This window comes from Nerophis ophidion, linkage group LG12, assembly GCF_033978795.1.
Source record: "Nerophis ophidion isolate RoL-2023_Sa linkage group LG12, RoL_Noph_v1.0, whole genome shotgun sequence".
Classification (NCBI taxonomy): domain Eukaryota; kingdom Metazoa; phylum Chordata; class Actinopteri; order Syngnathiformes; family Syngnathidae; genus Nerophis; species Nerophis ophidion.
Window position 1 is genome coordinate 32,243,506 of NC_084622.1, and position 15,481 is coordinate 32,258,986.

General features: G+C 38.4%; 1 protein-coding gene across 1 annotated transcript in view; it reads left to right on the plus strand.

Annotated features, from left to right (window-relative positions):
• Positions 1-1,470: 1,470 nt before the first annotated feature.
• syt9b (synaptotagmin IXb) overlaps positions 1,471-15,481 on the plus strand; it is a 108,406-nt gene continuing 94,395 nt past the window's right edge. The window contains exon 1 of the mRNA XM_061917387.1: positions 1,471-1,961. Within this exon, the coding sequence (XP_061773371.1) occupies positions 1,814-1,961 (148 nt within the window). The 5' untranslated portion in view covers positions 1,471-1,813. The remainder of the gene's footprint in view (positions 1,962-15,481) is intronic.

Consider the following 15,481-nt stretch of genomic DNA (forward strand, 5'->3'; position numbering starts at 1 on the left):
CGATTGTAGCTGAAATAGGCGCCAGCGCCCCCCGCGACCCCAAAAGGGAATAAGCGGTAGAAAATGGATGGATGGATGGATATAATTTGTTTTGCATTCCGCACTCAAATAAGATATATATATATATATATATATATATATACACATGTATATATATATATATATATATATATATATATATATATATATATATATATATATATATATATATATATATATATATATACAGTGGGGCAAAAAAGTATTTAGTCAGCCACTGATTGTGCAAGTTCTCCCCCTCAAAATGATGACAGAGGTATGTAATTTTCATCATAGGTACACTTCAACTGTGAGAGACAGAATGTGAAAAAAAATCCAGGAATTCACATTGTAGGAATTTTAAAGAATTTATTTGTAAATTATGGTGGAAAATAAGTATTTGGTCAACCATTCAAAGCTCTCACTGATGGAAGGATGTTTTGGCTCAAAATCTCACGATACATCGCCCCATTCATTCTTTCCTTAATACGGATCAATCGTCCTGTCCCCTTAGCAGAAAAACAACCCCAAAGCATGATGTTTCCACCCCCATGCTTCACAGTAGGTGTGGTGTTCTTGGGATGCAACTCAGTATTCTTCATCCTCCAAACATGATGAATTGAGTTTATACCAAAAAGTTCTATTTTGGTTTCATCTGTCCACATGACATTCTCCCAGTCCTCTGCTGTATCATCCATGTATCCATTTTGGTATAAACTCAACTCGGCGTGTTTGGAGGAAGAAAAATACTGAGTTGTTTCAAGAACACCACACCTACTGTGAAGCATGGGGGTGGAAATATCATGGTTTGGGGCTGTTTTTCTGCTAAGGGGACAGGACGATTGATCCGTGTTAAGGAAAGAATGAATGGGGCCATGTATGGTGAGATTTTGAGTCAAAACCTCCTTCCATCAGTGAGAACTTTGAATGGTTTACCAAATACTTATTTTCCACCATAATTTACAAATAAATTATTTAAAATCCCTACAATGTGAATTCCTGGATTTTTTTTCACATTCTGTCTCTCACAGTTGAAGTGTACCTATGATGAAAATTACAGACCTCTGTCATCATTTTTAGGGGGGAGAATTTGCACAATCGCTGGCTGACTAAATACTTGTTTGCCCCACTGTATCCCTTTGAGACACTAGTGATTTAGGGCTATATAAGTAAACATTGATTGATTTATTGATATATATATATATATATATATATATATATATATATATATTATTTTATTTTTTTTTTTATTTTTTATTTTTTTTTATTTTATTTTTTTTTTTAAATCTTTTTTTAAATTTATTTATTTATTTATTTTTTTATCAAGTCAATGTATCTGTTCGCTATAAAAACTCCGATACAAATTAAGCTAAGAAAAAAAAAACAGACAATAAGTAGGCGGGTTTAGTAACTTCCTGTGCGTCTCAGCATCTCAGTCAGTGCGTTGAGAGCTTTACCGAGAGCAGACCGCCTCCAATCACTCATTCTTTCCCGGCTGCCGATGCTTCAATAGGCGACAGAGGAGGAACAACTCGCCGGGCACTGGAAGTGTAAAAAGCAACAGTTTTCTTTTAGACAAAAAAAAACAACAAAAAACTCCTCGAAAACCTGAACTATTACATCCAAGTTGGGGTTTCGGTTTGACTTGGTGAATACGTCGTCATCCAGGGGTGGAGCCGCGGTGCCCTGCTGCTGCTGGTGGTGTTGGTGGTGGTGGTGCGTCTCCGGCGGTGTGACAAGAGGTGAAGGATCAGCCTGCAGGGAGGCCGAGCAGTCAGGAGGATGCTGGAGGGCAATGCCTGCAGAAAGAGAGGATGAGATTTGTCGAAAGGCGCTGGAGTTGCTCTCCGACCTGTGCTCCAAGGGAGAGGTGCAGGACGACAGTTGCATAGATTTCATCTACTACTTCAGGGACCTGGCCAGACCTCGCTTCACGGACTCTGGTAAGGGAGCCATGCATTACTTGATTTATGGATGCCTATTTACTCCACTGGTTTCAATGGGCAGTGAGAAAAGTGGCAGATGTGAACTTGTTGCTTTCCTCTCTTAAGAGTCCATCATCCTTCTAACACAATTGAGCAAGCTAAAAAAAGCAGAGTTGCTTTGTTTTTGTTTTTGTTCTAATGTACATACTCTATAATATAGTGAGACAGAAGCCCCACCCGGCATCCCCTTTTAGCTCTCGGCTCTTTGATGCATCCAGAAAAACAAACAAGCTTTGAGCTAGAATATCCAGTTAATATTGCTTCTTTGACTCTCCTGCTCTTAATATTTATTCATGTATTTTTTATTTACAGATATACATAGTTTTTTTGTATTTCATTATTGTTTTTTTTGTTAATATCAGGGTCCGTTTTGCAAAAAGGTCATCCCTACAAGCGTACGGCTTATGGACAGGAACCCACAGTTAAAATATACATCATCATATAATATACAATACAATATATTTTAGAATCTACCAAACAAATACCCATTTACAATTTCATTTATGAATAAAAAAGGAATCTTTAAATTCACCAAATCAGTCTCACTATCCTATTATTCAAATTTGATTAAGAGGTTGCATCTTGAAGACTTGCGATAATCTCATACATACATACAGAGGTCAAGACCAAAATTATGCGACCCATTTGAATCCCTCAACCATAAGGGGTGTGCTAAATATACTAAGCATAACGTCGCAATGAATTTAGCTTAAAACACTTTTTAAAAATGTTTAAAGAATTTGATTCTTTTATAGAACTATCAATCTCCACAGCAGGGGTCACCAACCTTTTTGAAACCAAGAGCTACTTCTTGGGTACTGATTAATGCGAAGGGCTACCAGTTTGATACACACTTAAATAAATGGCCAGAAATAGCCAATTTGCTCAATTTACCTTTAATTATATATATATATATATTTATCTATATATATATATATATATATATATATATATATATATATATATATATATATATATATATATATGTGTATATATATATATATATATATGTATATGTGTATATATATATATATATATATATATATATATATGTATATGTGTATATATATATATATATATATATATATTAAAAAATGGGTATTTCTGTTTGTCATTCCGTTGTACATTTTTTTTCCTTTTACGGAAGGTTTTTGTAGAGAATAAATAATAAAAAAAACACTTAATTGAACGGTTTAAAAGAGGAGAAAACACGAAAAAAATTAAAATAAAATTTTGTAACATAGTTTTTCTTCAATTTTGACTCTTTAAAATTCAAAATTCTACCGAAAAAAATAAATAGAAAAACTAGCTAATTCGAATCTTTTTGAAAAAAAAACAAAAAAATTTATGGAACATCATTAGTAATTTTTCCTGACTAAGATTGATTTTAAAATTTTAATGACCTGTTTTAAATAGGTTAAAATCCAATCTGCACTTTGTTAGAATATCTAACAAATTAGACCAAGCTATATTTCTAACAAAGACAAATCATTATTTCTTCTAGATTTTCCAGAGGTTGTATTTTTTCTCTAAAATTGTCTTTCTGAAAGTTATAAGAAGCAAAGTAAAAAAATAAATACATTTATTTAAACAAGTGAAGACCAAGTCTTTAAAATATTTTCTTGGATTTACAAATTCTAGTTGAGTTTTGTTTCTCTTAGAATTAAACATGTCGAGCAAAGCGAGACCAGATTGATAGTAAATAAATAAAATTTAATAAATTGAGGTAGCTCACTGGTAAGTGCTGCTATTTGAGCTATTTTTTAGAACAGGCCAGCGGGCTACTCATCTAGTCCTTATGGGCTACCCGCGGGCACCAGGTTGGTGACCCCTGCTCTACAGGCTATACTAAAGCTTGTACACTTTAGATGACAATTTTTCCCTTTTAATAAAAGTTTACTTCTTGTGTTATGTCTATGAGAAGTAGTGGTCACTGGAATCATATTTGTTGAGTTGACTATTTGGAGACAGGAAAAAAGTCTGGAGAAAAAACTACATCAGCAAAACTAAAATAATGCTATTTGGTTGCAGTAGAAGAGAAAGTCAAATACAAATACAATTACACAGATTAGCCATTGAAAGGGTAAAAGAAAACAAATGTTTTGGGTGTAATAATAGATTATCAAATGAATTGGAAATCTCATGTAAAAAATATACAACATAAAGTAGCAGGAAACACGTCAATAATGAATAAAACTAAACATGTTCTAAACCAGGGGTGTCAAACTCATTTTAGATCGAGGACCGCAAGGAGAAAAATCTACTGTGGGCAGGAGTGGTAAAATAACGGCACGATAACTTAAAAAAAAAAAAGAACATTTCAGATTGTTTTCTTTGTTTAAAAATAGAACAAGCACATAGTGGGTTTTTTTTTACTCTTAAATGTTGCGGTTGTGAATTATGTGAATGTGAATTATATTTATATAGCGCTTTTCTCCAGTGACTCACAGCGCTTTACATAGTGAAACCCATTATCTACTGTAAGTTACACTTAAACCAGTGAGGGTGGCACTGGGAGCATGTGGGTGAAGTGCCTTGCCCAAGGACACAACAGCAGTGACTTGGATGGCAGAAGCAGGGATCGAACCCAGAACCCTCAGGTTGCTGGCACGGCCGCTCTAACAACCGAGCTTTACTGCCCCATTGTTAATAGTTTTCTATCTTTGTTTGTCATTACTTATAGTTTCTGAACAATTATTATGTGATAATGTTCATCAGTCAACCTCATTGAGTGCCAAGCAGGGGGGCAAAGGGTCCCATTTTTTTTTATAGTCTTTGGTATGACTCAGCCGGGATTTGAACTCCCAACCTACCGATTTCAGGGCAAACACCCTAACCACTAGGCCACTGAGTAGGTTAAAACTATTAGTTCATATTTGTTCACTTCCTGTCTCAACCTGTAACACAAACAGAAAACTGAGTACATAGTTATATATCAATAAGATTTACATAAAAAAATCATCAAAAATTTTGGTTCACATAATTTACTAAAGACTGTGATAGATAAAATATTGTCTCATTTTTTACAAGGTTCACAATATTTATGAAGATTCTTTCTTGTAGTTTGTAAACACATTATTCGTAAACTGGATCATATAAGCACATTGTGTATTTGTTTATTCCATTCCATAATTTAATTCCACATACTGATATGCTTAAGGTTTTAAGTGTTGTACGTGTATACAAAAGTTTTAAGTTGAATTTTTTCCTAAAGTTGTATTTCTCCAGGTTTGTTGCAAATAATTGTTGTACATTCCTGGGTAGCAGGTCAATGTCTGCGTTTTGAATACTTTTAGTTGTTTTCAAATGCACAAAATCATTCAATTTTAATATTGTTTTAGTCTACTAGTAATTAGTTTGAATGTTTTCTATTACAAACATTATGAATTATTCTAAATGATCTTTTTTGTAAAATGATTAGTGAATAAATCATACTTTTGTAGTTATTTTCCCATATTCCTACACAATATGGTAACAGGAGCGAACAGATGGATGTAAATGTATTGTTATTATGCGTGTGCTTCTATGTTGACTTTGTTAATTGCATCTGAGGCCGGGCCGCTGCCTTTTAAAAATGTTACAATCCATCATTAAACATGTATGACGTAGAGGAAGTTCAAGCTACCAGATTGGTTCCCTGAGGAACTGTGACCCACTTCCTCTTGTATTAGACTGCTCTAAATGCACGCACACATAGTTTGATCCACATCGAACAACTGTCCTGCAAACTGTGTAGATGCAACCGAATCAAGTGCAGAGTAATTTCACAAAAAAAACCCTTCATCTTATTAAAACACAGTGATTTTACACTGGATAGCTTCAGTGCCAAAACACATGATTGTGACTTAGTTGAGTCATGTATTGATTAATTTTACAGATAGTAAAAATATAACATATAAATGCAGATGGTATCCATCGTCTTGCTGAAAAAAAAGTAAAATAATGTTTTAATTGATGGCCTGTATTAACCACAAATCTGAGTAAGTAGTCCCACCATTAGCATTAAAGGCGTACTGAAACCCACTACTACCCACCACGCAGTCTGATAGTTTATATATCAATGATGAAATATTAACATTGCAACACATGCCAATACGGCCTTTTTAGTTTACTAAATTACAATTTTAAATTTCCCGTTAGTTTCGTCTTGAAAACGTCGTGTAATGATGACGTGTACGCAAGACGTCACAGGTTTTTAGGAAGTATGAGCGCTGCACACACACCCAGCTAAATGTCGTCTGCTTAAATTTGTTCAAATAATATTGGAGAAGTCACAGTAGAAAGATGGAGTTGGGAAGCTTTAGCCTTTAGCCACACAAACACACGGTGATTCCTTGTTTAAAATTCCTGGAGGTGAAACTTTACTATGGATCAGAGCGCGGTCAAGCGAGCATGAATCAAGACGGAATGTCAACCAGCAGTTTTCGGTGAGAAAATTGTGGTTAAAAAGTCGCTTCTTACCGGAGAAAAGCTGAGCTTGTGTCGTCCATAGCTGCCGTCGACTCCTCTGAGACACTGCGCGTCAACACACCCGTGGAGACACCCTTCTGACTATCAGGCACTATTTAACTCACTAAAACACTAGAAACACAATAGAAAGATAAGGGATTTCCCAGAATTATCCTAGTAAATGTGTCTAAAAACATCGGAATCCGTCCCAATCACGTTTTTTTTTCATTTTTCTAGTCCGTCGCTATCAATATCCTCAAACACTAATCTTTCATCCTCGCTCAAATTAATGGGGAAATTGTCGTTTTCTCGGTCCGAATAGCACTTTTTGTTGGAGGCTCCTATTATAAACAATGTGAATATGTGAGGAGCCCCCACACTTGCGACGTCATCATCTGCGACTTCCGGTAAACGCAGGGCTTTTCTGTTAGCACCAAAAGTTGCGAAGTTTATTGTGGATGTTCTCTCCTAAATCCTTTCAGCAAAAATATGTCAATATCGCGAAATGATCAAGTATGACACATAGAATGGACCTGCTATCCCCGTTTGAATAAGAAAATCTCATTTCAGTAGGCCTTTAATGTGTTATCACCTGTCATGTCAGGACATGTTATGTTTTCAGTATTATTCTTAGTTGAGTGTCTATTTCTGTTTTGATGCCCACTTCAGTTTCCATAGTTCCTATGAGCACTGATTGTTTTCACCTGCCCCTGATTAGTGGTCAGGAGGCTCACCTGCTCCTAAACACCAATCAGAGAGCTACTTATACCTGCCTCATTCTCCACTCAGTCTTGTTTGCTCTGCGCGACTGTTCATGTTTGCTTCATGCTATTTAGTTTTGTTATTACGCTGAACTAAGTCTGCCCACAAACATCTTTTGCGTTCCAAACAGCTAGCTGGTTTGTGTTTAGACGTATGCAAGTAAAGAATACTTCTTCGCCTTACCTTTTTAGTGCTTCTTGATATTCTTCTGCATTTTGGGAAAACGACCACTGCAAACATGCCACAAAACACAACAGAAGACTGCCAGCAATACGTTTTCCCGCAGAAGGCGTCTCCAAGGAACAATTCACTGTGTAGAACATAGAGCATGGGTCACCAACACGGTGACCCATATATAGCTTGGTCCAATTTGTTATATTTTATAACAAATTGCAGATTGGATTTTGACCTATTTAAAAAATGTCATCAAAATTCTAAAATTAATCTTAATGAGGAAAAATTACTAATGATGTGCCATAAATTATTTTTTAAATTTTTTCAAAAAGATTCGAATTAGCTAGTTTTTCTCTTCATTTTTTTGGGTTGAATTTCGACTTTAAAAGAGTCGAAATTGAAGATAAACTATGTTTCAAAATTTAATTTTCATTTTTTTCCTGTTTTCTCCTCTTTTAAACCGTTCAATGAAGTGTTTTTTTCATCATTTATTCTCTACAAAAACTTTCCGTAAAAGGAAAAAAAATGTAAGACGGAATGAAAGACAAAAATACCCATTTTTTTATATATATAGATTTATTTATTAAAGGTAGATTAAGCAAATTGGCTATTTCTGGCAATTTATTTAAATGTGTATCAAACTGTTAGCCCTTCGCATTAATCACTACCTAAAAAGTAGCTCTTGGTTTCAAAAAGGTTGGTGACCTCTGAAATAGAGGTATTTGACAAAGTGACTTGGCGGAAAGGGCAGAACGGTGGGTGAGGGGTTAATGTATGTGACTCACATTACGAAGATCCTGGGTTCGATCGCCGGGCTCAAAGTCTTTCTGCATGGAGTTTACATGTTTCCCCGTGACTGCGTGGGTTCCCTTCGTTAAAATTCTGGACTAATGATATTGCTACAAATTTCATTTTACCTATCTAAGCGTCGTAATTATGAAACGGCACGCTGAAACATTCATTCAGGTGCTGCTGCAAAGCATAAAAAAGACACAGCGGAACAGCCAATCGGAGTCCAACTTTTATCGCCTTGCTTCTGTGTAAGGAGAAGTTAACATATTCTATAGATTTGTGCTAAAAACAGACTTTAAATGTGGAGAGTCTCAGAAATTGGCGCAATGTGACTGAGATACTGTCATTGAGAAGAAAAGCGGAAATTTTACCCGTGCATTGGACACACACTCACCTCCACAGAGGGGCCAGCACTCTATTGGAGGCTGCCCTGCACAGTGCATCCTTCTGTGCATTTCTGTGCTTGCTTCCCGGACACACGACCACCTCAAGCTACCAAACTAACTATAATACAGTGCCCAACATTTCCAAAATGACTTATAAGTGTTAGGGGATATGTTTTATTTTGCAAACATGATGACTATTTGTCGCCATAAAGTTGTTTGAAAAACACCTGCTACTACTGCAGCCAGCTGGGTATTGTGGCCAAAAGGATGAATATTTATTTCATCTGACATCACATGGACAAAGATAAAACCTTCAGGAGGGAAGTTCTGGGGTCAGATGAAACAAAAATGTAGCTGTTTGGCTGCAATACCCAGCAATGTGTTTAGATGAGAAAAGGTGAGGCCTTTAATCCCAGGAACACCATCCTACCATCAAGCATGGTGGTAGTAGTATTATGCTCTGGGCCTGTTTCGCTGCCAATGGAACTGGTGCTTTACACGTCAAAAGAGGTAAAGGAATGGCTAAATCAGGCTAGAATTAAGGTTTTAGAATGGCCTTCCCAAATATATATATATATATGTGTGTGTGTGTGTGTATATATATATACATATGTATATATTAGGGCTAGGCAACGATTAAAAATTTTAATCGAAGTTAATCGCACCTTTTCTCCGATTAATCGTGATTAACTGCATTGTATACGCAAAGCCCAATAATGAATTCAAAAGTAGTGTGTAGTGCACCTTTATTGGAATATTCTCCCACATGAACAGAAGCGCCAAAACATTTGTTGTGCAAACACAATTCAAATCAGTCTTTGTTAAACAGTAGCAGTTAAATAGCATATTTTATGAAAATCAACTCAAAAAATGTAAATACAAACATTTAAACTTATTTCCACTGCCAGGGTATTTAAGTTATCCTGTTTGTAATGGAAAATAAATATAATCTACATACAAATGATGGAACATTTGGCGGAAATGCCGACCAGTTCTGCAGACTTCATGGCTGGCTCGCATCGTGGTCACTCCGTGATCACGTACGACCGCCAGACACTTCTGGATATGGACACATCGGGCCGTTTTGGACTGATAGACGCGGGCGTGCTAAACATGCTAACTAGCATGGGGATACGTCGGCGGCTACATCCAGCGGCCTGTGAAGCAGCGGAGTCTAGTAGCAGCGGGGGCCGTCTACGGAGCAGACGCCAGCGGTGTGATCGGAAACGCGGATGTCGAGCGGGGCTAAAAACAAAGCAGAAGGCTAATCCCCACAGAACACCACTTCCCTCCACCCTGAAGACGGATTTAAATAAGGGATGCGAGACTACTGGTCTGGGTAAGGAGTCAGTTAAATTAGAACAAGTTTTTTCTGCTTTGAGTGTTTCAGAGTTGGACATGTGTTTTACTGAGGTGGCTAACTATGATGCGTGCAGTTTATCAAAGCAACAAACAAACAATCGGAAAATCCCCGTTACTGAGGAGGCTAACCATGATGCGTGCAGTTTATCAAAGCAACAATCAAACAATCGGAACATTCCCGTCGTATCAATTCCTAGATATGGTCGTAATTATACTGAATGCACTGGGTATAATAAACACAACATTATTAATATTGCTACTACGGATAATTTGATCAAAAATTCCCTAAAACAGCCCACTACCTATAATATAGGTTTTTTAAACATAAGATCATTGTCTCCCAAAACGTTGTTAGTTAATGATATCATCAGAGACAACAATCTTAACGTCATCGGTCTCAGTGAAACCTGGCTTAAACCAAACAACTTTTTTGCGCTAAATGAGGCATGTCCTCCTAACTTTACACATGCGCATATTGCCCGTCCGCTTAAAAGGGGTGGGGGGGTCGCACTAATATACAACGAAAACTTTAACCTTAGTCCTAACATAAATAATAAATATAAATCGTTTGAGGTGCTTACTATGAGGTCTGTCACACCGCTGCCTCTACACCTGGCTGTTATCTACCGCCCCCCAGGGCCCTGTTCGGACTTTATCAATGAATTCTCAGAGTTCGTTGCTGATCTAGTGACACACGCCGATAATATAATCATAATGGGGGACTTTAATATCCATATGAATACCCCATCGGACCCACCGTGCGTAGCGCTCCAGACTATAATTGATAGCTGTGGTCTCACACAAATAATAAATGAACCCACGCATCGCAACGGTAATACGATAGACCTAGTGCTTGTCAAGGGTATCACCGCTTCCAAAGTTACGATACTCCCGTATACTAAAGTATTGTCCGATCATTATCTTATAAAATTCGAGGTTCAGACGCATGTTCGTCAAACTAATAATAATAATAACTGCTATAGCAGCCGCAACATTAATACGGCCACAACGACAGCTCTTGCTGACCTACTGCCCTCGGTAATGGCACCATTCCCAAAGTATGTGGGCTCTATTGATAACCTCACTAACAACTTTAATGACGCCCTGCGCGAAACCATTGATAACATAGCACCGCTAAAGTTAAAAAAGGCTCCAAAAAAGCGCACCCCGTGGTTTACAGAAGAAACTAGAGCTCAGAAATTATTATGCAGAAAGCTGGAACGCAAATGGCGCACGACTAAACTTGAGGTGCACCATCAAGCATTTAGTGATGGTTTAATAACTTATAAACGCATGCTTACCTTAGCTAAAGCTAATTATTACTCAAATCTCATCCACCGCAATAAAAACGATCCTAAATTTTTGTTTAGTACGGTAGCATCGCTAACCCAACAAGGGACTCCTTCCAGTAGCTCCACCCACTCAGCTGATGACTTTATGCAACTCTTTAGTAAGAAAATTGAAGTCATTAGAAAGGAGATTAAAGACAATGCGTCCCAGCTACAACGGGGTTCTATTAACACTGACACGATTGTATATACGGCGGATACTGCCCTCCAAAATAGTTTCTCTCGTTTTGAGGAAATAACATTAGAGGAATTGTTACAACGTGTAAATGGAATAAAACAAACAACATGTTTACTTGAACCTCTTCCAGGGAAACTGATCAAGGAGCTCTTTGTATTATTAGGTCCATCAGTGCTAAATATTATAAACTTATCACTTTCCTCGGGCACTGTTCCCCTAGCATTCAAAAAAGCGGTTATTCATCCTCTTCTTAAAAGACCTAACCTCGATCCTGACCTCATGGTAAACTACCGACCGGTGTCTCACCTTCCCTTTATTTCAAAAATCCTCGAAAAAATTGTTGCGGAGCAGTTAAATGAACACTTAGCGTCTAACAATCTATGTGAAACCTTTCAATCCGGTTTCAGGGCAAATCACTCGACGGAGACAGCCCTCGCAAAAATGACTAATGATCTATTGCTAACGATGGATTCTGATGCGTCATCTATGTTGCTGCTCCTCGATCTTAGCACTGCTTTCGATACCGTCGATCATAATATTTTATTAGAACGTATCAAAACACGAATTGGTATGTCAGACTTAGCCCTGTCTTGGTTTAACTCTTATCTTACTGATAGGATGCAGTGTGTCTCCCATAACAATGTGACCTCGGACTACGTTAAGGTAACGTGTGGAGTTCCCCAGGGTTCGGTCCTTGGCCCTGCACTCTTCAGCATCTACATGCTGCCGCTAGGTGACATCATACGCAAATACGGTGTTAGCTTTCACTGTTATGCTGATGACACCCAACTCTACATGCCCCTAAAGCTGACCAACACGCCGGATTGTAGTCAGCTGGAGGCGTGTCTTAATGAAATTAAACAATGGATGTCCGCTAACTTTTTGCAACTCAACGCCAAAAAAACGGAAATGCTGATTATCGGTCCTGCTAGACACCGAACTCTATTTAATAATACAACTCTAACATTTGACAACCAAACAATTAAACAAGGCGACACGGTAAAGAATCTGGGTATTATCTTCGACCCAACTCTCTCCTTTGAGGCACACATTAAAAGCGTTACTAAAACGGCCTTCTTTCATCTCCGTAATATCGCTAAAATTCGCTCCATTCTGTCCACTAAAGACGCTGAGATCATTATCCATGCGTTTGTTACGTCTCGCCTCGACTACTGTAACGTATTATTTTCGGGTCTCCCCATGTCTAGCATTAAAAGATTACAGTTGGTACAAAATGCGGCTGCTAGACTTTTGACAAGAACAAGAAAGTTTGATCACATTACGCCTGTACTGGCTCACCTGCACTGGCTTCCTGTGCACTTAAGATGTGACTTTAAGGTTTTACTACTTACGTATAAAATACTACACGGTCTAGCTCCATCCTATCTTGCCGATTGTATTGTACCATATGTCCCGGCAAGAAATCTGCGTTCAAAGGACTCCGGCTTGTTAGTGATTCCCAAAGCCCAAAAAAAGTCTGCGGGCTATAGAGCGTTTTCCGTTCGGGCTCCAGTACTCTGGAATGCCCTCCCAGTAACAGTTCGAGATGCCACCTCAGTAGAAGCATTTAAGTCTCACCTTAAAACTCATTTGTATACTGTAGCCTTTAAATAGACTCCCTTTTTAGACCAGTTGATCTGCTGTTTCTTTTCTTTTTCTTCTATGTCCCACTCTCCCCTGTGGAGGGGGTCCGGTCCGACCCGGTGGCCATGTACTGCTTGCCTGTGTATCGGCTGGGGACATCTCTGCGCTGCTGATCCGCCTCGACATCTCTGCGCTGCTGATCCGCCTCCGCTTGGGATGGTTTCCTGCTGGCTCCGCTGTGAACGGGACTCTCGCTGCTGAGTTGGACCCGCTTTGGACTGGACTCTCGCGACTATGTTGGATCCATTGTGGATTGAACTTTCACAGTATCATGTTAGACCCGCTCGACATCCTTTGCTTTCCTCCTCTCTAAGGTTCTCATAATCATTATTGTCACAGACGTCCCACTGGATCATTATTGTCACCGATGTCCCACTGGGTGTGAGTTTTCCTTGCCCTTATGTGGGCCTACCGAGGATGTCGTGGTGGTTTGTGCAGCCCTTTGAGACACTAGTGATTTAGGGCTATATAAGTAAACATTGATTGATTGATTGAAATCTCTGAGCCACAATCATAACATCTGAACAGGCAATTTCTGAGGTAACAGCAGAAACATTTTTTATCAGGGATCTTATGTTTAAAAAACCTATGTTATAGGTAGTGGGCTGTTTTAGGGAATTTTTGATCAAATTATCCATAGTAGCAATATTAATAATGTTGTGTTTATTATGCGTAGTGCACTTAAAATAATTATGACCATATCTAGGAATTGATATGATGGAAATGTTCCGATTGTTTGCTTGGTGCTTTGATAAACTGAACGCGTCATATACATGGTACTATATTGTGATGTTATGAGCCAGGGAAAAAAAGAACTACCCTACCCAGCATGCAACAGGAGTGACGAGCATGCGCGGTAGCCCGGTATAGGTTGTGTCGCCATGACGGCATCTTGTATGTTGTGATATGCACGCTCTGAAAGCAAACGTTAAGAACTCAGCCAACACGCCTCGTCTGCATTATTCATAAATAGACAGACAACACATATACTCCGCTGCTTCACAGGCCGCTGGATGTAGCCGATAAAGTATTCCCATGCTAGCTAGCCGGTCTAGCAAGCACGCGTCATTCAGTCCAAAACGGCCCGATCTATCCACATTCACAATTGTCTGGCGGTCGTAACTGATCCCGGAGTGACCACGCTGTAAGCCAGCCATGAAATTTGCAGAATTGTCCGGTATTTTTGCCAAATGTTCCATCTTTACCAAGAGCCCCTCCACGCCGAAGCCCGTCCGGGCGCCGCCATCTTTATAAGAAAAGGCGTTAGCAAAATAAAAGCATGTAAACAACATACGCAAATGTGCGATAAAATAATTGTCGGCGTTAATAGATTGATGAGTTAACTCGTAATTAACGCATTAATTTGCCCACCCCTAGTATATATGTATATGTATGTATATATATATATATATATATATATATATATATATATATATATATATATATATACTGTATATGTGTATATATATTTATATACTGTATATGTATATATATATACTGTATGTGTGTATATATATATATATATATATATATATATATATATATACTGTATATGTGTACATATATGTGTAGCATGGTGGAGCAGGGGTTAGTGTGTGTACCCCATAATACAAAGGTCCTGGGTTCAATCCCCAGGTTCGGGGTCTTTCTGGAATTTGCATGTTCTCCACGTGACTGCGTGGGTTCCCTCCGGGTACTCCGGCTTCCTCCATGACATGCACCTGGGGATAGGTTGATTGGCCAGACTAAATTTGCCGTAATGTTGGCCCTGGGATGAGGTGGTGACTTGTTCAGGGTGTACTACGCCTTTCACCCGAGTGCAGCTGAGTTAAGCTCCTCCCCAGTAGTAGTAAATGGATGGATGGGTGGGATGAGGAGCTTTGGTTGATATCAGTACTTCAGCCATCAACAATTGCATCAACAGAGAAATGGACATTGAAACAGTGTAGGTCTTACTTAGTAGGATATATACAGCGAGCAGAGAACATAGTGAGTTCAGCTAGTTCAGCTAGCATAAGAACAATTATATACATTGCAAATACATTTGATTATTTACATTAGGTTATTTACTATCCGGGGTGATGGGTTGTGAATGGAGGAGGGTATTAGTAAAGGGTTGACGTTTCCTGGAGGTTTTGTTTTAGAGCGGTTTTGAAGGAGGTTAGAGATGCACTTACTTTTACACCAGTTGGGAGTGCATTCCACATTGATGTGGCATAGAAAGAGAACGAGTTAAGACCTTTGTTAGTTCGGAATCTGAGTTTAACGTGGTTTGTGGAGCTCTCCCTGGTGTTGTAGTTATGGCGGTAATTTACATTAAGGAAGTAGTTTGATATGTACTCTGGTATCAGGGAGGTGTAGTGGATTTTATAGACTAGGCTC